At 45.8% G+C, this 26,310-nt stretch overlaps 1 protein-coding gene across 1 annotated transcript in view; it reads right to left on the bottom strand.

Moving 5' to 3' along the window:
* Positions 1 to 26,310, bottom strand: part of trpm5 (transient receptor potential cation channel, subfamily M, member 5) — a 133,839-nt gene that overhangs the window by 101,872 nt on the left and 5,657 nt on the right. The window contains exons 2-5 of the mRNA XM_086007635.1: positions 19,156 to 19,223; positions 9,274 to 9,421; positions 3,891 to 4,071; positions 354 to 520 (exon numbers count right to left, since the gene is read on the bottom strand). Coding sequence (XP_085863761.1) covers positions 354 to 520; positions 3,891 to 4,071; positions 9,274 to 9,421; positions 19,156 to 19,223 — 564 coding nt within the window. The remainder of the gene's footprint in view (positions 1 to 353; positions 521 to 3,890; positions 4,072 to 9,273; positions 9,422 to 19,155; positions 19,224 to 26,310) is intronic.

Raw genomic sequence — 26,310 nt, 5'->3', positions numbered from 1 at the left:
TGCTTGCCCGGCATGCAGGTCACCTGGTGGGTACCAGTCTGAGAAAGCTCCCAGCCTGGGATTCACCTCCCTTAGCCACTCCCCCTCTGATGTAGGCCACGCTGTTTAGGGCAGGGAGAGATTCTGCCCCCAAACAAGGCCCTGTGGAAAGTGGCAGTGAAGACCAGGACGTGGCATATGCAGTACCCAACCTATTTTCCAGGCCTTCTGCCGCACCCCTTCCTGACTTATGGTGGAAGATCCATGAAAATGCATGTCCACTGTACATATCTTTCACAATAGGACACACCTCCCTTTAAAGCTGGAGAGGTGTAAAAAGAGGGAGGTAGTTGTAAATCATTTGAATAATTAACCTTAACATTGACTAAGGCTTCACGGTCAGAAATAATTCCCCATGGCGATATTCCTATTGCAAAGACTTTGATTTTAGATGAAGTACTGGCCAAGGCATGATCACGGACCGCTTCTCCTATGAGCTTGGTGATTCCAGCCCGCAGACCACTTGTAATGATCCAGGCTCCTGTATGGAAATTGGGGGGAAAAAATGATATTTTAATTTCAAGCAGCAAACAAACTCTAATTCTATCTATTATATAACCCCCTTAACCTTTTGGCTGACAATTGGTAGAATTTATTTTAAAAATCTGCTTTTCCCTGCATTTTAACCACCCACTGCCCCCACCCACTGCCCCCACTTTTGAGATCATTGACCATGAGGTTCACATCAAGGAAGAGAATTATAGAATCATAGAATCTTACAGCACAGAGGAGGCCCGTCGTGCCTGTGCCGGCTCTTTGAAAGAGCTGTCAAATTTAGTCTCACATCCCAGCTTTTTCCCCATAACCCTTCAAATTAGTCCAAATTAGTACATATCCAATTGCCTTCTGAAAATTACTATGGAATCTGATTCCACTGTGCTTTCAGGTGGTGCGTTCCAGGTCTTAACAACTCTCTGTGTGAAGAAATTTCTCCTAATTTCCCCCCTAGTTCTTTTGCCAATTATTTTAAATCTATGACCTCTGGTTACTTGCCAGAGGAAATTGTTTCTCACTACAGTACTTGCTCTGTCAAACCCCTCATAATATTGAATACATCTATTAGGTCTCCCCAACCTTCCCTCTAAGTTGCGCAGCTGTGCAGCCACGCAACTATTTGCCGGTCCCGCACAGCCCGGGACTGGTTTTTCCAAGGATAAGTTTCGCACACAAACCTGTGAATGGGCCGTGCAGCCAAAAGAAAAATTAGGGGGAACATTGGTCCCCCCCTTAATCTTCTCTGCTCTAAGGAGAACAATCCCAGCTTCTCCAATCTCTCCACATAAACTGAACTCCCTGGTATCATCCTGGTAAACCTCCTCTGCACTCTCTCCAGGGCCTTGACATCCTTCCTAAAGTGTGGTGCCCAGAATTGTACACAATACTCCAGCTGAGGCCTAACCAGAGATTTGTTAATGTGACAAGCATGACTTCCTTGTTTTTATATTCAATGCCCCTATTTACAAAGTCAAGTATCCAATATCCACTCCAGGGACTTGAGCACATAAATCTAGGCTGACACTCTAGGCTGAGGGAGCGCTGCACTGTCGGAGGTGCCATCTTTCGGATGAGGCGTTAAACCGAGGCCCCATCTGCTCTCTTCAGGTGGACATAAAAGATCCCATGGCACTATTTTGAAGAAGAGCAGGGGACTTCTCCCCGATGTCCCTCAACCAACATCACTAAAACAGATTATCTGGTCATTATCACATTGCTGTTTGTGGGAGCTTGCTGTACGCAAATCGGCTGCTGCGTTTCCCACATTACAACAGTGACTCCACTTCAAAAAGTACTTAATTGGCTGTAAAGCACTTTGAGACGTCCGGTGGTCGTGAAAGGCGCTATGGCCCAGAAATTTGGGTCTCCACGGGTGAGTACGCACGGGGTACTCACCCGTAGGCCCAACGGAAGTGCTGGTTTCGTGCATGCACTGCGCATGCGCGGGAAACCGGAACTTCCGTTCCCTTAAAGGAAGGGGTTCAGAGGTCGAACGCGTGCACCAGAGAGGCAGCGCGTACGCATGGAACTTATGTTTTTTTTGAAGGGTTCTCCGGGAGGGTAAGTCTCCAGAAGTTACACATGTAAAAAGCAGGCACAAGGCCTGCTTTTAACAAGGTAAGTGGTGAATTAATTAAAATTAAAACATTTTTTCCACAGGTTTATTATTTTTAAATACTTTAAAGAAAGGTAAGTTTATTTTTAGCCCTGTTAGAAAATGTAATTAAATTTTTCAAAAATTTAAATTATTGTTTAAAATAGTTATTTTATGTAATTTATAGTTATTTTAAAAATGTGATTTTTAAAAAATGTATTTGAAGTTTTAGTGATGTTTTGGGGCTTATATTATTTATAGTTTTGACAGCTCTTCCTGTCAATTTTATGACTGGGCATTTCCCTGCTACCATTGGCTCTCCATGGCCCACGTGATCCCAGGGGACGCATCGAACTAACTGTACCCCTGGGATACGCAAGCACAGCGCGCCGGCAGTTGGAGCAGGCCCAGGATCGGAATCCCACGCGGGCCCACAGCTCAACGGCTGGCGTGCTAGGTAAGTGCAGGTCGGAGGCTTGCACCCGCGGGAAGCCTCCAACCCGAATTTCTGGGCCAATATAAATGCAAGTCTTTCTTTTCTTTTATATGCTTTCTTAAATGCCCTCACAACTTGCCCTGCCACCTTCAAAGATTTGTGAATATGCACCCCCCCAGTCCCGCTGTTCTTGCACCCCAGTCAAAATAGTACCATTTAGATTATACTGCCTCACCATGATGTTTCTCCCAAACTGCATCACTTCACACTTATCCACATTAAGTTGCATCTGCCATGTGTCAGCCCATTTCACCCATCTATGTCCTCCTGAAGTCTGCTACTTTCATGCTCACTAGTTACTACGTTGCCAAGTTTTGCATCGTCCTGCCCTGCAAATTTTTTTCTTTCAGGTACTTATCCAATTCCCTTTTGGAAGCCACGATTGAATCTGCCTCCACCACCCTTTCAGGCAGTGCATTCTAGATCCTAACCACTCGCTGCGTAAAAAAGTTTTTCCTCATGTCGCCTTTGGTTCTTCTGCCAATCACCTTAAATCTATGTCCTCTGGTTCTCGACCCTTCCACCAATGGGAACAGTTTCTCTCTATCTAGACCCCTCATGATTTTGAACATTTCTATCAAATCTCCCCTCAACCTTCTCTGCTCCAAGTAGAACAACCCCAGCTTCTCCAGTCTATTCACGTAACTGAAGTTCCTCATCCCTGGAACCATTCTAGTAAATCTTTTCTGCACCCTCGCTAAGGCCTTCACATCCTTCCTAAAATGTGGTGCCCAGAATTGGACACAATACTCCAGTTGAGGCCAAACCAGCGTTTTATAAAGGTTCATCATAACTTCCTTGCTTTTGTACTCTATGCCTATATTTATGATGAAGCCCAGTATCCTGTATGTTTTTTTAACTGCTTTCTCAACCTGCCCTGCCACCTTCAACGATTTATGCACATATACCCCCAGGTCTCTCTCTTCATGCACCCCCTTTAGGAAGTATCCTACCTTTCCTCCTATGTGATTATACTTGGTTTATACCCAAACTATCCCCGCCTTGAAGGTCTGCCATTGCTCATTTACTGTTTTCCTGACCAATCTTTTTTTCCTGTCCACCTGTTGAGTATTTTCACCTTTGATTTTTCTTTGTCCCTTTCCATAACTACTTTAAACCTAATTATATTATGATCACGGTTACCCAGATGTGAAACAGAGTCCACTTGCCATAGATCCAGCACTGCTTCATTCCTCGTCGGGCTAGAAACATACTGATTAAGAAAGTTCTCCTGTACACATTTTAGGAATATGGGAGTAAATTTACCTGTGCTTTGAGCGGCTTTCACCAGATCTTTCCGGATAGTGTCCCGAAGCCATGGTTTCAGCAGGACATTTTCCTCTCCTCCAACAATCGATACAACTAAGTTTGGGACTGGCACATTCCATTCTCCAGTCAGCAACTCAAATATAGCAGCTGGGGGAGTGTTACAGGACACTTGCACAAACTGTAATAAAATCCCAATCATTAAAAGAGCAGAAGTGCCAAAACAAATCAACGACATCAACTTGCATTTATATAGCGCCTTTAACGTAATAAAATGTCCCAAGGCGTGTAATCCGACAAAATGACACTGAGCCACATAAAGAAATATTAGGACAGGTGACCACAAGCTTGGACAAATGTTTTTTTTTTTTAATTTGTTTCTGGGATGTGGCCGTCGCTGGCAAGGCCAGCATTTATTGCCCATCCCTAATTGCCCTTGAGAAGGTGGTGGTGAGCCGCCTTCTTGAACTGCTGCAGTCCTTGTGGTGAAGGTACTCCCACAGTGTTGTTAGGTAGGGAGTTCCAGGATTTTGACCCAGCGACGATGAAGGAACGGCAATATATTTCTGACTCAGGATGGTGTGTGACTTGGAGGTGATGGTGTTCCCATGCGCCTGCTGCCCTTGTCCTTCTAGGTGGAAGAGGTCGCGGGTTTGGGAGGTGCTGCCGAAGAAGCCTTGGCGACTTGCTGCAGTGCATCTTGTAGATGGTATACACTGCAGCCACGGTACGCCGGTGGTGGAGGGAGTGAATGTTTAAGGTGGTGGATGGGGTGCCAATCAAACGGGCTGTTTTTTCCTGGATGGTGTCGAGCTTCTTAGAAACATAGAAACATAGAAGATAGGAGCAGGAGTAGGCCATTCGGCCCCTCAAGCCTGCTCCGCCATTTAATGAGATCATGGCTGATCATCCAAATTCAGTACCCTGTCCCTGCTTTCTCCTCATATCCCTTGATCCCTTTAGCCTTAAGAGTGTTCGTGAGTGTTGTTGGAGCTGTACTCATCCAGGCAAGTGGAGAGTATCCCATCACACTCCTTACTTGTGCCTTGTAGATGGTGGAAAGGCTTTGGGGGGTCAGGAGGTGAGCCACTCACCGCAGAATACCCAGCCTCTGACCTGCTCTTAGAGTCATAGAGTCATAGAGTTTTACAGCACAGAAAGAGGCCCTTCGGCCCATCGTGTCTGCGCCGCCCATCCATCCCTGTCCAGTCTAATCCCATTTTCCAGCATTTGGTCCATAGCCTTGTATGCAATGGCATTTCAAGTGCTCATCCAAATGCTTCTTGAATGTTGTGAGGGTTCCTGCCTCTACCACCCTTTCAGGCATTGAGTTCCACATTCCAACCACTCTCTGGGTGAAAAAGTTCCTCCTCAAATCCCCTCTAAATCTCCTGCCCCTTACCCTGAATCTATGCCCCCTTGTTATTGACCCCCCTACTAAGGGGAAAAGTTCCTCTTTATCTACCCTATCTATGCCCCTCATCATTTTGTACACCTCAATCAGGTCCCCCCTCAGCCTTCTTTGCTCCAAGGAAAACAACCCCAGCCTGTCCAGCCTCTCTTCATAGCTGAGGCGCTCCATCCCAGGTAACATCCTGGTGAATCTTCTCTGCACCCTCTCCAAAGCAATCACATCCTTCCTATAGTGAGGCGACCAGAACTGCACACAGTACTCCAGCTGTGGCCTCACCAGCGTTTTGTACAGCTCCATCATAACCCCCCTGCTCTTATATTCTATGCCTCGGCTAATGAAGGCAAGTATCCCATATGCCTTTTTAACCACCTTATCTACCTGTTCCGCTGTCTTCAGGGATCTATGTACATGTACACCAAGGTCCCTCTGACCCTCTGTACTTCCTAGGGTCCTACCACTCATTGTGTATTCCCTTGCCTTATTTGTCCGTCCAAAATGCATCACCTCGCACTTTTCAGGGTTAAATTCCATTTGCCACTTTTCCGCCCATCTGACCAACCCGTTTATATCGTCCTGTAGCCTGAGGCTTTCCTCCTCACAATTTACCACCCCACCAATTTTCGTGTCATCTGCGAACTTACTGATCATACCTTTTACATTCTCATCCAAATCATTTATGTAGATCACAAACAACAAGGGACCCAGCACCGATCCCTGAGGTACCCCACTGGACACAGGCTTCCAGTCACAAAAGCAACCTTCGACCATCACCCTCTGCCTCCTGCCACTCAGCCAGTTTAGGATCCAACGCGCCAAGGCACCCTGGATCCCATGGGCTCTTACCTTCTTGACCAGTCTCCTATGCGGGACTTTGTCAAAAGCTTTACTGAAGTCCATGTAAACCACATCCACAGCATTTCCCTCATCCACCCCCCTAGTCACCCCCTCGAAAAATTCAATCAGATTTGTCAGACATGATTTACCCTTGACAAAGCCATGCTGACTATCCCCAATTAATCCTTGCCTCTCCAAGTGGAGACTAATTTTGTCCCTCAGAATTTTTTCCAATAATTTCCCTACCACAGATGTTAGGCTCACTGGCCTGTAATTCCCTGGTTTATCCCTGCTACCCTTCTTGAATAATGGTACTACGTTAGCTGTTCTCCAGTCCTCTGGTACATCCCCTGTGGCCAGAGAGGTTCTGAAAATTTGTGTCAGAGCCCCTGCAATCTCCTCCTTTGCCTCCCACAGCAGCCTGGGATACATCTCGTCCGGGCCTGGGGATTTATCCACTTTTTGGCCTGCTAAAACCGCTAGCACCTCCTCCCTCTCGATGCTAATATGTTCAAGTATGTCACAGCCCCCTTGCCCGATTTCTATGTCTGCATCGTCTTTCTCCATAGTGAACACAGATGCAAAAAATTCATTTAAAACCCCACCTACATCATCTGGCTCTACACACAGATTGCCACTTTGGTCCCTAATGGGCCCTACCCTTTCCCTGGTTATCCTCTTGCCCTTAATATACTTATAAAACATCTTAGGATTTTCCTTTATTTTGCTCGCCAGTGTTATTTCATGGCCCCTCCTCGCCCTCCTAATTTCTTTTTTAAGTATGCCCCTGCACTTTTTATACTCCTCTAGGGCTTCTTCCGTCTTTAGTCTTTTGTAACTGCCAAAAGCCCCCCTTTTATTTCTAATGCATTTTTGTATATCCCTTGTCATCCAAGGTTCCCTTTGCTTGTTGGTCCCACCCTTGACCTTTACAGGAACATGTTGGCGTTGTACTCTCTCTATTTCCCTTCTGAAAGTCTCCCACTGTTTTGATGCGGATTTTCCTATAAGTAGCTGCTCCCAGTCCAATTTGGCCAGATCCTGCCTTATCATATTAAAATCGGCCTTCCCCCAATTTAGAACCCTGATTTCCGGGCCGTCTTTGTCTTTTTCCATGACCACCTTAAATCTCACCGAATTGTGGTCACTGTCGCCAAAATGCTCTCCTACTAACACTTCCACCACTTGCCCGGCTACATTCCCCAGAATTAGGTCCAGTACCGCCCCCTCTCTTGTAGGACTTTCTACATGTTGGCTCAAAAAGCTCTCCTGGATGCACTTTAAGAATTCTGCACCCTCTAAGCCTTTCACACTCTGACTATCCCAATTTATATTGGGGAAGTTGAAATCCCCCACTATTATTACCCTATTATTTTTGCACTTTTCTGAGATTTGCCTACATATCTGTTCCTCTATCTCCCCCTGACTGTTTGGCGGCCTATAGTACACTCCCAGCAAAGTGCTTGCCCCCTTTTTGTTTTTAAGTTCTACCCATATGGCCTCATTAGAGGAACCCGCTAATATATCATCCCTCCTTACAGCAGTAATTGACTCCTTAATTAATATTGCAACACCCCCTCCCCTTTTACACCCCCCTCTGTCTCGCCTGAAGATTCTATACCCCGGACTATTGAGCTGCCAGTCCTGACCCTCCCTCAACCATGTCTCCGTGATAGCAACAATATCGTACTCCCATGTGTTCAACAACAACTTCAGTTCATCCACCTTATTTGCAAGACTCCTTGCATTAAAATAAATGCCTTCCAGCCCTGCCATATTCTCTTTTGCCTTCACATATTTGCTTTGCCTTCCCAGCTGACTTGTTTTTCCCTCTGTATTTGGCTGTAAATCACCCCCTACTATAGCTCCACTCTGTACCCCATCCCCCTGCCAAGTTAGTTTAAACCCCCCCCAGCAGTGCTAGCAAACCTCCCCGCAAGGATATTGGTTCCCCTCTGGTTCAGGTGTAAACCGTCCGACTTGTACAAGTCCCACCTTTCCCAGAAGCAGACCCAGTGATCCAGGAAACTAAAGCCCTCCCCCCTGCACCATCCCTTTAGCCACGCATTCATCTGTTCTATCTTCCTATTCCTATACTTACTAGCACGTGGCACCGCAGTGTTTATGTGGCTGGTCCAGTTAAGTTTCTGGTCAATGATGACCCCAGGATGTTGATGGTGGGGGATTCAGCGATGGTAATGCCGTTGAATGTCAAGGGGTGGTGGTTTGACTCTCGCTTGTTGGAGATAGTCATTGCCTGGCACTTCTGTGGCGCGAATGTTACCTGCCACTTATCAGCCCAAGCCTGAATGACATTGAAGGGTAGAGTGAGGGCAGTGGTAGGTTTTAAGGAGCGATTTAAAGGAGGGGAGAGAGGTAGAGAGGCGGGGAGATTTAGCGAGGGAATTACAGAACTTATGGCCTAGGCAACAGAAGGCACGGCCACCAATGGTGGGGTGGTGGAAATTGAGGATGCTCAAGAGGCCAGAACTGGAGGATCGCAGAGCTCTGTCCTGAAGCTGGAAAATGATATGAGTAGATCAGGGAAACCAGGTCACTAAATCTCATCAGTTTGACAAATATTTTCCTTATACATACACAAAATTAAACAAAGATTGTAGGTGTGAAAAATGTGTTGACTGACGGTGCAATTCTCCTGGGCCAGTTAAACTCAGGACTGCCCATCATTCAGATACTAGATCCTATTGAAACAGATAAACCTTAGTAGGGTGATTTGGCCAGTTAGTAGCTGATTGACCAAACAGAACATGCAATGAAGCATTCATTATCTTTACTCATCTCACCCTGTCTTTTTCCCGCAAAGCAATATTATTGCTCAAGGAACCGGGTGACCAAAAATCATGTGACATCTTGTCTCAAATAGGCCACTGAAGAAATCTTATGCATTGGGACATAATGGTATATTAGGTTTCGACCAGTGGAGTTCAGGTATGAATGCTTAGCACACTCAGATTACATCCCTTCGTGCACTCTTTTAGGCAGGCGTTAACCCGTTTACTTTAAATGACAGACTTATAGCTAATAGGAGCAGTCCGACGTGGTTTTGAAAGATCTGGATTACCTGAAACAGTCTCCATTCTGGAATTTTCTTGGAATAAAGCAGAAGATTCGTACCTTGCCATGTTTCTTGCCAAATCCGAAAAACTCAATTTCTCCAAAATTGTAGATGGATTCTTTTCTAATGGGCTCTTCAACATTGCGGCCATTGTATTTGTTCTCTCTTGTTGTCAGTTCGTGTCCTGCACCCTCTGTCTGTTCCACTCTAGAGTGTAGACATTACAATACATCCTCAGAAAACTGCCCGAAGTCTAACCTTTGTACCTGAGTCGGTTTACTTCATTTTGTCATTTACTTTAAATTGGAAATATCGTTATCATGAAGCAAAGCTGAGATCACATACTAGAGAGAGCTTATAAATCACACACTGATCTAGACCTAAATGAGACAGATTTTGAAGTCTGCTTTTAGTTTTTAGCCTGGAACCATTAATTTTTTTGGATTTGGTCAGTTAGGTGTCTGACGTGCATGGAGTCCTATCACCATGTATGAGAGTGTACAAACCAAAAACTTCCCACTATTTGCTCAGCTAGGAACAGACTGTCAATGCCAGTAAGGCATTGTCTTAAGAGGGTTATCTGGAACGAAGTGGAAAGAATCCCAGCCTCCAATGATGGGTCTATTCTCTAGGTTCCTAGTCATTCAGGCACAGTGCCCTGGAGTCCTACAGACCTGCCTGGCTCAGGTATCAGACAGTCGGCTTTGTTCTGAACTTACTGTTATGTTCATAAATAAATAAACGTTTTCATTATGAACAGCTAGCTTGAGCTAGTCATTTATTCAGCCATGTGGACTAGTGTACAGGCATCCATCTTGACTACTGCCTTGTGGGTAGCCCACCACTAAACATACAGCTCCACCTAGTGTACCATTCTAGAATGACATGTTACTGATCATTACATCCCCCTTCCTTAGAGGTTAAACAAAATCAATATTCAGTTGCGGCATTGTCATCGATTTGCTCTTGGATAGTTTCTTGTGTTTTCAGGAGGGAATGGCGGTTCCTCCTGAGAATCTGTCCTTCCTCAGTTCTAACAGTGTATGACCTTGGTTCTACTTCCTCAAGAACTGTAGCTTTCCTGTTCCATGCATCTGTATCCTCAATCCTGACAACATCATCCCTTGTCAATGGTTTCAGAGTTTTGGATGACTTGTCATAGTGTGATTTCTGTTTCAGCTTTAACAGTTGAAGTCTCTGTCTCAGTTCCTTACTCTGCTTTTCTTTTGCACAGCAGGGTAGCGTGGTGTGCAACTTGCGACCCATTAGGAGTTCAGCAGGTGAAGAACCACAGTCTAAAGGGGAGGCTCGGTAGCTCAGCAGGGCGAGATAAGGATCAGACTTGCTTTCTGTTGCTTTCTTCAGTAGCTGTTTGAGAACTTCAACACCTTTCTCTGCCTTACCATTCGACTGAGCATACAGAGGACTGGATGTGATGTGTTGAAAGTCATAATGTGCTGCAAACTGTTGCCACTCCTTACAGTTGAAGCACGGACCATTGTCGCTAACGGCAATCCTGGGAATTCCATGTCTGGCGAAGATGGATTTAACATGCATTATGACACTGCTTGCTGATGTGCTTGAGAGCAGCGCCATCTCAGGATAGTTAGAATAGTAGTCAATCACTAATAGATAGTCTTTACCATTCAAATGAAAAAGGTCCATACCAACCTTTTGCCATGGTGCTGTTGGTAAGTCAGCTACTATCATTGATTTCTTTGCTTGTTTGTTTTGGTGTTTCTGACATGTCTCACATTCGCCTATCATGTTCTCAATGTCCTTATTTATGCCAGGCCAATAAACAGTGTCTCTTGCTCTCCTTTTGCATTTTTCAATTCCAAGGTGTCCCTCATGAATCCTTTTGAGCATGTCTTGACGTAGAGCCTGTGGGATGACTATTCTGTTCTGTTTTAGTAATAGTCCACTTGCGACACTCAATTCTGACCTGATGTGAAAATGCTTTGGACAGGAACCTTTTGGCCAACCATGATGAATGTTCTCTATTACTGTTTGTAACACTGTTTGTTTACTGTTTCTTCTGCTATTTGCTTTGATTTTGTGTCTGACACGGGCAGTGCAGCAGTGACCATACTCACATGAACATCCACGTCTTCTTCAGTAGAGCTCACATGACTCATTGTGGGTGCTCGGGATAGTGCATCTGCTAACACTATGTGTTTGCCTGGTGTGTAGATCAGTTCAAAGTCATATCTTTGCAGCTTCATCATGAGTCATTGAATCCTTGGAGACATCTCATTCAGATTTTTCTTTATGATGGCAACCAGTGGGCAGTGATCTGTCTCAACTGTGAAGGTGGGAAGTCCATATATGTAGCCATGGAACTTTTCTAGTCCAACTACCAAGCCTAGACATTCCTTTTCAATCTGGGCATATCGACACTCAGAATCAGTCATAGACCTGGAGGCATGGGCAACAGGCTTCCAATCTTCACCCTCTGCTTGTAGCAAGACCGCGCGCCTAGGCCATCTTTTGATGCATCCGTTGACACTTTGATTCTCTTTGTTGGGTCAAAGAAGGTGAGTGCAGGTGTGGTTGTCAGCACTGTTTTGAGGTTCATCCACTCTTGTTCATGTCTTTCCGTCCATGCGAACTCATTTGTTTTATGTAGCAGGTCTCGCAGACAGGCTGTCTTGGCTGACAAGTTAGGAATGAACTTTCCAATGAAGTTTATCATCCCCATGATGCGTAGCACTCCTTTTTTGTCAGTGGGTCGGGGCATTTTGAGTATGGCGTTTACTTTTTCCATATCTGGCTCTATTCCTTTACTAGATAGATTATCTCCTAGGAAAGTGACTTCCTGGATGCCAAACTGACACTTGGCTTTGTTGAGCTTCAGTCCATTCCGGCGTATGCTCTGTAGCACTTTAGTCAGTCTCTCATTGTGTTCTTTCAGTGTGGAGCCCCAGATGATGATGTCATCAACATAGACCCGAACTCCTTCCAGACCTTCAATTATGTGTTCCATTGCTCTATGAAAGATTTCAGATGCAGATATTATCCTGAAAAGCATTCTGAGGAAACAATACCTGCCAAATGGTGTGTTGAAGGTACAGTATTTGGTGCTCTCTTCATCTAGTTTTAGTTGCCAAAATCCTTGTGAGGCATCGAGCTTTGTGAAGTATCTGGCACCTGACATTTCACTGGTGATTTCTTCTTGCTTGGGAATCTGGTAGTGTTCACGTTTTATGTTTGCATTTAAGTCCTTTGGATCCATGCATACTCTTAGATCATTGTTCTTTTTCTTTACACATACCATGGAGTTAACCCAGTCTGTTGGCTCTTCGACTTTCCTGATGACTCCTAGTGTGGTCATTCTCCCAGTTCTTTCTTGAGCCAGTCACGCAGGGGTGCTGGAACTCTCCGTGGAGCATGTACCACTGGCTGAGCATCCTCCTTTAGCTGGATCTTGTAAGTGAATGGTAGAACTCCAAATCCTTTGAACACATCCTGGAAATTACTCACTACAGAATCCACTGAGTCATCTGGTCTGCTTATGGCACAGTTTATACGGTAGACTCTCTTGACCAGTTCTAAGTCCTCACAAGCTTTGTCACCTAGTAGTGAATCAAGTCCTTCAGCCACAACAGAAAACATGAGATGATGCACTTTGTCTTTGACTGTCACTTTAAGTCTGCATACACCTAAGCTATCTATTTTCTGTCCATTATAGTCCTTCAGTAGTACTGACTTTTTCTGTATTTTGGGCTTTTCTTTCATATTTTTAATGTCACTCATACTGATTAAGTTTGCTTTTGCCCCAGTGTCTAGTTTCAATGTAACTAATGCTCCATTTACCTGCAGTGGCATTATCCATTTGTCCTCTTTTACTGCATTAACTTTATGTTCAGCATTGTCCATTCCTGAGGGCTGCACATTTTCTGTATCCTTTTCTATATTGTCACATGACACCATTCCTACAAAAAATGTCTCACTTAAATCAGTGTCCCCAATCACATTGACTTGTTGCCCTTTCTTTGTTTTTACTTTTAAAAAGCATTGTTTGGCAAAGTGATTGTTTCCATTACATTTTGTGCACATTTTGTCAAATGCTGGGCATTGTCTTGACTGGTGCTGGTAACCACAGCGTTTACAATTAAAAATTCCATCCTCCGATTGCTTTGCATTTCTGTTCTGCCCACGTTTCATCCCCTTGTAGGACACAGCATCGACAGCAGCACAGTCACTCATTACAGTTGCATTATTATTCATTTCACTGAAAGTCTTTGCGTGCTGTTGAGCTAGCTCACTGGCATGGCATATTTTCACAGCATCCTCCAATGTTAGTTCAGTTTCTTTCAACAAACGTTCCCTGACTTTTTTATCATGAATACCAAACACAATCTGGTCACGAATCATGGATGATTTCAGTTCAGAGAAATTACATGTCTGTGCTTTCAGTTTCAGATTGGTCACAAAGCTATCAAAAGTCTCATTTTGCTGCTGTGTCCGTGAACGGAACACGTACCTCTCATAGGTCTCGTTCTTTTTTGGAGAACAATGTGTATCAAACTTCTTTCGCACATCGTCCATTTTTTCTCCGTCCTCCTCTTGATCGAATACAAACGTATTAAATACCTCTATCGCCTGCGGGCCTGCAACCGTGAGCAGTAACACTATTTTCCTTGCGTCTGGCTTTGTACCGAACCCGATGGCAGCAATGTAGAGTTCGAATTGTTGTTTGAAAGTCCGCCAATTGCAGTCGACATTCCCCGTGAGTTTCAAACCCTCCGGTGGCTTCAAATTCTCCATGTCACGTTTCACAATATTCAGCAGATATTACCAATCCTGGTACCATGTTATGTTCATAAATAAATAGACGTTTTCATTATGAACAGCTAGCTTGAGCTAGTCATTTATTCAGCCATGTGGACTAGTGTACAGGCATCTATCTTGACTACTGCCTTGTGGGTAGCCCACCACTAAACATACAGCTCCACCTAGTGTACCATTCTAGAATGACATGTTACTGATCATTACACTTACAAGTTTATTTCTGGCTCTATAAAAATCTATCCATCTATCCATGCTCAAAAGCCAATTAGAATCATAAAAGATTACAGCAGAGAAAGAGGTCATTTGGCCCCCTGGGCCTGTACCAGCTCTCTATAATCTGTGTGATCCCATCCCTTTCCCAAAATCCTTTTAAATTATTCTGTTAATAGTACTCTCTGAAATTAGTAGCATTGTTGTTGTTTTTACCCCGAGTGGAAGTATGTATAGTTACTTGACGTAATGGCAGTGCACTTCGGGAGTCCATACCATTCCTCCTGAGTTATTCATTTACTGCAATCTGCAGTGTAGCATCATCCATAGACTGGGGAACATCATGTGCGCTCTCACACACACGCACGCTCACACGTACATGTGCGCTCACACACACGTGCGCTCACACACATACATTCATGCACTCACATACACACACGAGCTCTCGTGCGCACATACACGAGCCATCGCACAGTTGCGCTCTCACACACGGATAAGAACATAAGACATAGGAGCAGGAATAGGCCACTTGGTCCTCGAGCCTGCTCCGCCATTCAATAAGATCATGGCTAATCTTGGGCTCAAAGCCACTTCCTTGCCCGCTCCCCATAACCCTTCACTCCCTTATCTTGCAAAAATTTGTCTATCTCCACCTTAAATGTATTTAATGACCCAGCCTCCACAGCTCTCTGGGGCAGAGAATTCCACAAATTTACGACCCTCTGAGAAAAGAAGTTCCTCCTCATCTCAGTTCTAAACAGGCGACCCTTTATTCTGAGACTGTGCCCCCGAGTTCTAGAATTCCCCATGAGGGGAAACATCCTCTCTGCATCTACCCTATCGAGTCCCCTCAGTATCTTATATGTTTCGATAAGATCACCTCTCATTCTTCTAAATTCCAATGAGTATAGGCCCAGCCTGCACAACCTTTCCTCATAAGTCAAACCCCTCATCTCTGGAATTAACCTAGTGAATCGTCTCTGAACTGCCTCCAATGCAAGTACATCCTTCCTTAAATAAGGAGACCAAAACTGTACACAGTACTCAAGGCATACGCGTGCACACATCATACGAAAAATAGGATCTGCACTATCATAGGATCTGTCGATCAAAAGCAACAGGTCCTCATTGTTGTACAGGATCTGGAAAATGAATCTATATACATAAGATGCAAAAAGTACCATAGGATTTGCATTGTACTGTGCAACTCTGGTAAATCAGACAGGTGTAGCACTGCCAAAGGAAATAAATTTGCATCATTCTAGTTTGACCTCCATCACTCACTTTCCATGGTGCTGTGACAGTAAAGGTCACCAGATTTGTAGTCTTGCTGGATTCAGTGTAATTCCATTTACCATAAAGAATCCTCGGCTTTATTAAATAGTGGATTTCAGTACAAAAGCATGGAGGCAATACAAATCATTGGCTGCAATTAGAATACTTAGTTTTGGGCGCTTTACTTTAGGAAAGAAGTCAGGACCATGGAGTCGATACAGAAGAGACTCACTAAAGAGGATAAAAGAGATGAGAGGCTTTAGTTATGAGTATTGACAAGCTGGCGTCGATTTACATTAGAACAAAGGAGATCTGATAAAAGCATTCAGTGATGAGGTGTTTTGTTAAGGTAAATAGGAGAAAAGTATTTTCATAAATAAAGGGCATAAAAACATCACCAAAAGAACAAAGGGAATGGTTAAAAGATTTTTTTTTACACAGAGGGTTATTGACATAAAATACCCTACCAGAAACAGAGATGGAGGGACAGGACCAAGTGGTAAGCACTTTCAGACTGCGGGCACAGGTACGATGGGCCAAAAGGCCTGCTTGTGTGTGTATGACAGATTTATATCCACACGTGCAACACATTTCACGTCCGAGGTTTATGGGGCTGGTCGCTGTGTCGACCTGTACTTTCAAAAATCAGTGTGGATTGGACCCCTTTCCCCTCAGTCCTGAGTCCTGCTGTCAATGAATTGGACTAGTCTGGGTCCTACCCCTCAATGCTACTTTTAATGCTTATGGAAAGGATCCCCAGTTGCTGTGTACTGTAGGCAGGAATTCTCTCATGTATGCAATGGATCCCTTTCATTAGGAGCACCAGGGATCCCATTGAGGGGTGATGATCCCAACTCCTGTGCATCAGCGGCTGGGCTCAGGTAGGCGAGGAACTGAGGGGAGAGGGAAAAAGAGAAAGGGAAGGGGAAATAGCAATAACAGGCAAGGAGAGAAAGATAGCAATTAAGGGGAGAGGGAAGGTGGAAAATGAAGGGGAAAGGGAAGAGGTAGGAGCTGGGAGCAGTGCTTTGGGTGTGGGAGTGCCAGTGTTTACTGGGGAGAAGGGTGGAAAAAGAGTAACAACATGAACTGGTGGAAGAGGAATGCCAGCTTGAAATGCGTTGGAGAGGGAGAACAGTACCAGATTGAACTGGGAGGAAGAAGAGTGGCACAATGGTAAGATAGCGCAGTGGTTTTGTTACTGAACTGGTAATCCAGAGAACATGAGTTCATAAACCCACCACAGCAGATTGAGAATGGAATTCAATTTTAAAAATCTGGAATTAAATAGCTGGCATCGGTAGAAGATGGAAGCTGCTGAACTGTCGTAAAAATCCAACTGGTTCACTAATGCCACCCTTACCCAGTCTGGCCTATATGCGACTCCAATCTCACACCAAAGTGGTTGACTTAACTGCCCTCTGAAATGGTTGAGCAAGCCAATCAGTTGTATCAAACTGGCAACTAACAATGGGTAATAAATGTTGGCCTTGCCAGTGACACCCACACCCAGAAAATGATTTTTTTTTTAATGCATCACTTTCGATGTAAAATTTCAAAATGTTCTAAACTTCTCCTCCCCCCCCCCACAGAAAAGCACCACCAAATATAACCCTCCCCTACAAGTGAAGGAATGTTGTGTATACTTAAGTTACAAAGCCTGAGTAACTATTTGTTTTCACAAGTCATTAGTGATTAACCAGGGTGATTAATACACCTCAAACATACCCCACCCTCTTATACCTGTGCTATGTTACATACAGACCCAAAGCTAGATGAAGTGGCATTCTTTATGGTGTATATGTGGAGATAGATTGACAGTCTGTCACGTGCGATATTATGAATGTTGCCAGTCTCAATTGCAGACACCGTATTACAGGAGCATCTCCCTCTAGTCCAGACCTAGTTCTGCTGATCTTCCTTTTTAGTGAGGTGGAATGTGTCTTCCAACCATTGGGAAGGGTAGAATTTGACACTTGTTCAGGAGCTGGCCTAAATGATTGATACATTGCTCGTGATCTGGAATTTCCCATTGCATCATACTAGACAGAGGGTTAATGGGCCCTGAGGGATTTTCAGGGAGAAATAGGCCCTTTCCAGGTTGATAGTGTTGTTGTTACTTGGGGTGTTTCTAGACCACTGTTGACCTTCTCTGGGGGTCTGTGAAGGCAAGCTGGTTCTTCCAAAGGATTGCTTAGCATGGTGCTACCTGGAACAAGTAGAAGCAAATATGGCTCACATTGAAACAGGGGTTGGATTTATCTATACTGCAGCATCTGATTAAAAATATTTAGGTGCCGAGTCCAACACTTCACTTACACATATTGTTGGGGAAGAATATCATGACATTTTTAATACCCATCGTAGTTTCAATAGAAGAGCAAGGAAAGTATGCAAACTCCTGTGAGGGGAGGGTGTTGGCAGGAGAGAGGGAAGAGGTGGCAGTTTTACGGACAGTTTCAGACTTGGAGAAAGGAGCCACGATGGGGGAGAAATTGGGTGAGTAGCGCCACCTGTTAGCGCCTAAAGAGGCAGTCAGTGGCTGTAGCGCCACTGGCTGCGTCTCCCGCGATATTCAGTAGGGGCGCTAATGGTGGCGTTAGGCTTTTGCGCTGCGCCGCCACCGATGACGTCATCGGTGTGCGCAGTGCCCCATTCGCGATATTTGGTAGCAAACGCCGCAGTTGCGCCGCTCGCTACCCGCGCCCGGTTCACGGGGCCTTACTGTGCCGGCAGCGGCGCAAATTAAGGTGGAGGTGCGGGGCGGCCGCTTTTTCGGCGGCCGCCTGCCAGCACCTCCGTCCCCGGCCTCCTAACCACCCCCCCCCCGCGGCATTGCCGGCTGTTTCCTGAGAGCCCGGCACTTCTCCTTGGTGCCGGGCTCATTTGCCGGCACTCGCGATCGGGGATCGCGCTGTTGCAGGCACCTCCCCCTTAACAGTGGGAGGAAGGCCTGCAGTACCGCAGCGTGCCGTGCCGCAGCGTGTGGCGCTGCGGCACGTTGCGCTGCGATAATCAGTTTCAGCGCCCTAAGAGGGACATGGAGCGCCTTGAGCCTCGCCCCGTGTCCCTCGAGCGGTACGGAAACTGAATTTCTGGCGATCGGAATTACTCCGATTGCTGCGCTAAATCCTGTGCTCAGGCAACTTTTGCGCCACTTTGGCGCCCCAACCCAATTTCTAGGCCGATAAATCTTAAATAAATCTGGTTGTTTTGTAAATTTTGAAGCTTTTGGCATTTTAGTGATGGATCCCACCGTGGTATTGCTTAACAGTCGTCACCGTCAAGGGGAATACATGGGTTACATCATTCAAGCAGACAGAACATGATTGTATAGGGTGATGTTAGTGTAGTCACACGGCAATAAATTAGCTGTGCGCTTCGCGTTGAATTCCCATAACACTACTGCAAAAGTTGTTGCACTAGTTCAAAATGGTTTAGGCATGTTTTATCATCACCATCCTTCTTTAACCCTTCACTCTTACCTTCAGTTTTATTTCTCTTGAAGCCAGCAGCTGCTACATTCCACTGAATAAGGAAGGAACAGTGGCAGTAATGGTAGCTAGGCAACGCGCTCAACAGTGACAACATGTTTGCATAATTTCCATATCTTTTGGCATAGGCCAACAACAGTGCTAAAGCAAATGCCGTCCTGTACTTACTTTCTGTTGAGTTGTGACCCTAAGCTCTCCTCACATGTAATGCACTCTTCTTTATTAGCACGCGTGCTCTGTGAAGAGAAAGAAAAATTGTGGTACAGTGAAGACCCGAGACCTCACGGCAGCAATCAGGCACATTGAATGGATTACCCATAAGAACCAGAAAATTGTACTTGCTAACTAGGCTCAGGCAAGAAACCAATCCTGGACAATTCTACTTGTCACCTAACCTGGGCAAGTTAGCTTCCGGCTTTGGTGAACCGAGAAAATTTTAAAAAAGTGCCGGCTTGCAAGGACCACTGTCAGGTTGATGCCTTTCCCTTTAATCCTTCATTATTTCTTGCCCTGGTTTCTTGACATTAAAGCAACCATGCACAGTGAATAAAAACGTCAGGGCAACGGTTAAAATATTTTCCGGACCCATTCAGATCAGCTGACTGAATCAATCTGGGCCTGGAAATTGCTGTGTAATTTGCACCCAGAGACACGTGCAATCAGGAAGCAAATCAAATAGGTGGCCTAAAAGATTTTGGGCGCAAGTCAATCCTGAAACTTGAGCGCAACTTGAATAGGCGCGGGAATGGGCACATTTCAGATTGAACTTCCGGGTTGCGCCTTTGGAGGAAACTCCAGATCTTGAAGTGTATTTGGGTAGTATGAGGCCTAATCCTTTAACTGGGAGCATGCCTACAATCAATCTAATTATATAAGTACCAGGATGTGGCTTGGGGTTTGTTTCTCAACAGCAGAATGGGCAGACAAGTGGCAGATGGAAGTGTGAGGTGATGCATTTTGGCAGAAGGAACAGGGAGAGGCAATATAAACTTAATGGCACAGTTTTAAAGAGTGTGCAGGGACAGAGGGACCTGGGAATTAATGCGCGTAAGTCCCTGAAGGTGGCAGGACATAATCGCCCAGTAATTCCTGTCACAACGCGTGAGTACGGAGGGGGTACTCACGCGTGTGACCGGAGGAATTGCCGGTTTTCAGCATGCACAGCACATGCGCTGAAAACCGGCATTTCCTGTCCTCTGACCCAAGGGGTTAAGAGGCAGAACGCGTGCGACTGCGCAGGCAGCGCGTGCGCAGTGAAATTCCTTTTTTTTTTCCCCCAGAGTTGCCCGAGTGTAAAGGCCTCCGGTTTTTATGTGTGGAAAAACCAGACGCAAGTACTTAGTTTTACAGGTAAGTGGGCTTTTAGTACAGTTTAGACATTTTTTTTCCACAGGTTTATTATTTTTAAAGAATTTACAGTAAGGTAAGTTTAGTTTTAGACCCTATTTTTTTTAAATTTATTTTTTTCAAAAAATTGATTAATTGTTTAAAACATTTTTAAAAACTTATTTATAGTTAATATAATCAGTGGGATGTTTTTTAAAATGTTATTTAAAGTTTAAGTAGTGTTTTGGCAGCCCATACTTTTCATGAGTTTGACAGTTCTTACTCTCAAACTCATGAATGAGTTTCCCCTCCCCTGAATGGCTGCAGTGCTCACCTGATCCCAGTCGGCACATCGCACTAACTACGCCGCTGGATCAGGTAAGCACATCGCGCCGACATCTGAACCGGGCCAGTGACAGGAAATGCGAGCAGGCCCGGGCTTCAGATGTCGGCGCGCAGGGTGAGTGCACATTGGGGGCTTGCACGCGCGGCAAGCTCCCGATCCTAATTTCAGGGCCATTGAGAAAGTGGTTAACAAAGCATATGGGATCTTGGGCTTCATAAATAGAGGTATTGAGTGTAAAAGTAGAGAAGTTATGCTGAATCTTTATAAAGCGCTGGTTAGGCCACAAGTGGAGTATTGCATCCAGTTCTGGTCACCACACTTTAGGAAGGATGTGAAGGCCCTTGAGAGGGTGTAGAGGAGATTTACCAGAATGGCTCCGGGGATGGGGGATCTTAGCTACAAGGACAGGCTGGAGAAGCTGGATTTGTTTTCATTAGAGCAAAGGAGGTTGAGGGGTGATTTGATAGAGGTGTACAAGATTATGACGGGTTTGGATAGGCTAGACGGGGAAAGGCTGTTCCCACTAGTTGATGGCACAAGTACTAGGGGACACAGATTTAAGGTTTTGGGCAAGAGATATAGGGGGATGTGAGGAAAAACATTGTTACACAGCGAGTGGTGATGACCTGGAATTCGCTGCCGACGGACGTGATGGAAGCAGAGACACTCAATGTTTTCAAGTGGAGACTGGATAGGCACTTGAGGGAAATAAACTTGCAGGGCTACGGGGATAGAGCGGGGGAATGGGACTGACTGGATTGCTCTACAGAGATCTGGCACGGATTCGATGGGCCGAATGGCCTCATTCTGTGCCGTTATGACTCTTTGACATCTGGGACACATGCCTTATCACACTGTGGATGAATAAACAGTCTATGTCTATTGTGTGTAAGTGTCTTGTGTTACAAGTAAAATGCAGCAACGTTAATGGCAGATAAGTAGAACTATGTATATTCAGCTGACTGGGGAGGTAGGGTCCCAATTCAACTCTTACTGGTCGGGCTAAGTTTTTGATGCCTTCATGGACACTCCATGCTAGACATTAAATGAATGTTCCAAAAACAGACATGTAACATATGACAAGTGGGTTATTTGGGAGTTATCTAAGTTTCACAGTAACAATGTGACATGTCCCAAATTATAGCCTACTCCTAATCCTAATGTAGTAGCAGGAGCTGACACAATGAGAGCTTCCGAGGCTGAAATTCCTAAACTTCCACTGGTCTCCTATTTGGCAGGAAGCTGGTGGAATCCCCATGGAATTTCAGTCGCTCCACATCTAATGCAATTTAATTTTTGGTTTTGACATCTACATCCTCCCTCCCTTTTTACCTCCCATTCCATCCTTCCATTTCCACAGCCATGGGACTATATTAGCCGCTTATTCAGGATCCAACCATTTTTCAGTCATTCCATCCAACTTTGCAGTGCCGGGTGTTTTGAGTGTGACGTGAATGTTTAGGGATGGCTGGCAGCTGACGGTGGCTATGGCCTGAAACACTGGCTGGTGAACCGACTCCAACTCCCACAAATACCTGCCAGGAGAGGTACTGTCAGGTACGTTTCTCCTTATGAAGCTTAGCAAAGAGGACTTGCACCAGAGGCGCGCGACAGGGAGCTTAGAGCCGCGTGTGTGGACTGAATGGTCCTCCCATTGTAGGGGAGACTGCACTATGAGCAGTGAATATAGTATACTAAGTTGCAGGAAGTACACACAAATTCCTTTCTCACCTGAGGAATATTAATATTAAAAGGGCCCTAGACAGTGGTGTGGGAGGAGATGAATGAACAGGTGTTACATAGGTTTGCCAACCCTTCAGGATTGCCCGGAGTCTCTAAGAACTAAAGACTAATCTCCTGAAAACTACTGTGAGCAGCCTGAGAGAAAAATCATTTTTCTGAACACTTTCGTTTCTTAATTATAAGAATATTGGAGATGGTTGGCGGGGGGGGGTGGAAATGCTGTTTGACCGGGCAGGATGGTTGGAGGCTGGAGGTCATGTGATGAAATTTCCAGGAATACGACCCTAGTGTCACATGTCATGCGATTGGAAAACCTGCGGTTTAGATATGAAATTAAACCAATTGAAAGTGAGGATATGGCTAACGTCTGAAGTTATGGCAGTGAGTGTTCAGACCATAGGGTTATAGGGTGCCTAGGCCTTTGACATTGATGATCCCTCTCTGTGTTTGTTTCCCTGTTTGTTTTATATATATTTTCTTCTTTTAATATTAATATGTCTGCCTGTCTCTCGAAAGGGTCCACACTCGCAGCATCGATTGTCTGTTATCTCCACAGAGGCAGACTGACCGGCTGACTGTTTCCAGCCTTTGCTGTTTTTGTTTCAGATTTCGACATCTGCAGTATTTTGCTTTTCACTTGTTTAGTTATGCTGTTTTTATCCGGGTTCCTGTATTTGAATAATGCTAATTCTTCCTCGATTTTGACAGTGTTCATGTCAATTCTGGTCTAAGCAAATAACGAATTGAATTTGCATTCATTGACATGAACAGACTGCAGCATCACCATCAGATAAGAATTGCACTCGGTGCCTGTTCACTAGGTCTGTGAGTCTCTCAGGTGCTGTTATACACAACAACAATTTGCGTATATATATCGCCTTTAACATTCCAAGGTGTTTACACATACAATAAACCAAAACTAAAATGGAGTCCAATATACTCAAACACTCTCTACAGTGGAGTTCATATATGTCACTGATCTACATAATTTCACCAGAGTTTAGAACCGACTAACGGACTGGCCAGCTGCTAAGGAAGGTCTCTTTCCTGAAATGTTTTCCAATCTTAATTTAATTCCCCTGCTCCCAAGCACCCTTTCAGCTGACGCTGACCTCAAACCAAGATGAAAATATGTTCCTTTCAGTAATATTCTCTGTTCTAAAAGATTGAGAGTGCGCGGAAATATACCTTTGGTAAGTGTGGGTTCGGTGTTTTGTCATTTAGACACGTTGGAATTTTTCAAGCAAATTTGAAAATGCACAAGCTCTGTACATGCTAGCCAGTGTTTTATGAACTTCTACCAGCTGGGGTTTAACATGGCAGCAAGGTAATCCACCCTGACACAAGGTAATCCACCCTCACACAAGGTAATCCGCCCTCACACAAGGTAATCCGCCCTCACACACAAGGTAATCCGCCCTGACACACAAGGTAATCCGCCCTGACACACAAGGTAATCCGCCCTGACACACAAGGTAATCCGCCCTCACACACAAGGTAATCCGCCTTCACACACAAGGTAATCCGCCCTGACACACAAGGTAATCCGCCCTGACACACAAGGCAATCCGCCCTGACACACAAGGCAATCCGCCCTGACACACAAGGCAATCCGCCCTGACACACAAGGCAATCCGCCCTGACACACAAGGCAATCCGCCCTGACACACAAGGCAATCCGCCCTGACACACAAGGCAATCCGCCCTGACACACAAGGCAATCCGCCCTGACACACAAGGCAATCCGCCCTGACACACAAGGCAATCCGCCCTGACACACAAGGCAATCCGCCCTGACACACAAGGCAATCCGCCCTGACACACAAGGCAATCCGCCCTGACACACAAGGCAATCCGCCCTGACACACAAGGCAATCCGCCCTGACACACAAGGCAATCCGCCCTGACACACAAGGCAATCCGCCCTGACACACAAGGCAATCCGCCCTGACACACAAGGCAATCCGCCCTGACACACAAGGCAATCCGCCTTCACACACAAGGTAATCCGCCCTGACACACAAGGTAATCCGCCCTGACACACAAGGTAATCCGCCCTCACACACAAGGTAATCCGCCTTCACACACAAGGCAATCCGCCCTGACACACAAGGCAATCCGCCTTCACACACAAGGCAATCCGCCCTGACACACAAGGTAATCCGCCTTCACACACAAGGCAATCCGCCCTGACACACAAGGCAATCCGCCTTCACACACAAGGTAATCCGCCTTCACACACAAGGCAATCCGCCCTGACACACAAGGCAATCCGCCCTGACACACAAGGCAATCCGCCCTGACACACAAGGCAATCCGCCCTGACACACAAGGCAATCCGCCCTGACACACAAGGCAATCCGCCCTGACACACAAGGCAATCCGCCCTGACACACAAGGCAATCCGCCCTGACACACAAGGCAATCCGCCCTGACACACAAGGCAATCCGCCCTGACACACAAGGCAATCCGCCCTGACACACAAGGCAATCCGCCCTCACACAAGGCAATCCGCCCTCACACAAGGCAATCCGCCCTCACACAAGGCAATCCGCCCTCACACAAGGCAATCCGCCCTCACACAAGGCAATCCGCCCTCACACAAGGCAATCCGCCCTCACACAAGGCAATCCGCCCTCACACAAGGCAATCCGCCCTCACACAAGGCAATCCGCCCTCACACAAGGTAATCCGCCTTCACACAAGGTAATCCACCCTCACACAAGGTAATCCATCCTCACACAAGGTAATCCACCCTCACACAAGGTAAACCACCTTCACACAAGGTAAACCACCTTCACACAAGGTAATCCACCCTCACACAAGGTAATCCACCCTCACACAAGGTAATCCACCTTCACACAAGGTAATCCACCCTCACACAAGGTAATCCACCCTCACACAAGGTAATCCACCCTCACACAAGGTAATCCACCTTCACACAAGGTAATCCACCCTCACACAAGGTAATCCACCCTCACACAAGGTAATCCACCCTCACACAAGGTAATCCACCTTCACACAAGGTAATCCACCCTCACACAAGGTAATCCACCCTCACACAAGGTAATCCACCCTCACACAAGGTAATCCACCCTCACACACGGTAATCCACCCTCACACACGGTAATCCACCCTCACACACGGCAATCCACCCTCACACACGGCAATCCACCCTCACACTAGGTAATCCACCCTCACACTAGGTAATCCACCCTCACAGCAAGGTAATCCACCCTCACACTAGGTAATCCACCCTCACACTAGGTAATCCACCCTCACACTAGGTAATCCACCCTCACAGCAAGGTAATCCACCCTCACAGCAAGGTAATCCACCCTCACACAAGGTAATCCACCCTCACACAGCAAGGTAATCCACCCTCACACAAGGTAATCCACCCTCACACAAGGTAATCCACCCTCACACAAGGTAATCCACCCTCACACAGCAAGGTAATCCACCCTCACACAGCAAGGTAATCCACCTTGACACAAGGTAATCCACCCTCACACAAGGTAATCCACCCTCACACAGCAAGGTAATCCACCCTCACACAGCAAGGTAATCCACCTTGACACAAAGTAATCCACCCAGACACAGCAAGGTCATCTACTCTCACAGCGCACTATGGTAATCACTGTTTTAATGTAGGAAATGCAGCAGCAAATGCGCACAGCAAGCTCCCACAACCAGCAACAAGATAATGACCAGATAATCTGTTTTAGTGATGTTAGTTGAGGGATAAATATTGGCCAGGACACCGGGGAGAACTCCCCTGCTCTTCTTCAAAATAGTGCCGTGGGATCTTTTATGTGCACCTAAGAGGGCTGACGGGGCCTCTGTTTAACCTCTCAGCCAAAGTTCAGCACCTCTGACAGTGGAGCACTCCCTCAGTACTGCACTG

This window comes from Somniosus microcephalus, chromosome 15, assembly GCF_052327205.1.
Source record: "Somniosus microcephalus isolate GS21.2 chromosome 15, FLI_Smic_1.0, whole genome shotgun sequence".
Classification (NCBI taxonomy): Eukaryota; Metazoa; Chordata; class Chondrichthyes; order Squaliformes; family Somniosidae; genus Somniosus; species Somniosus microcephalus.
Note: the sequence above shows the minus strand (reverse complement) of the source record. Positions and strands in the feature narration are given on the sequence as shown.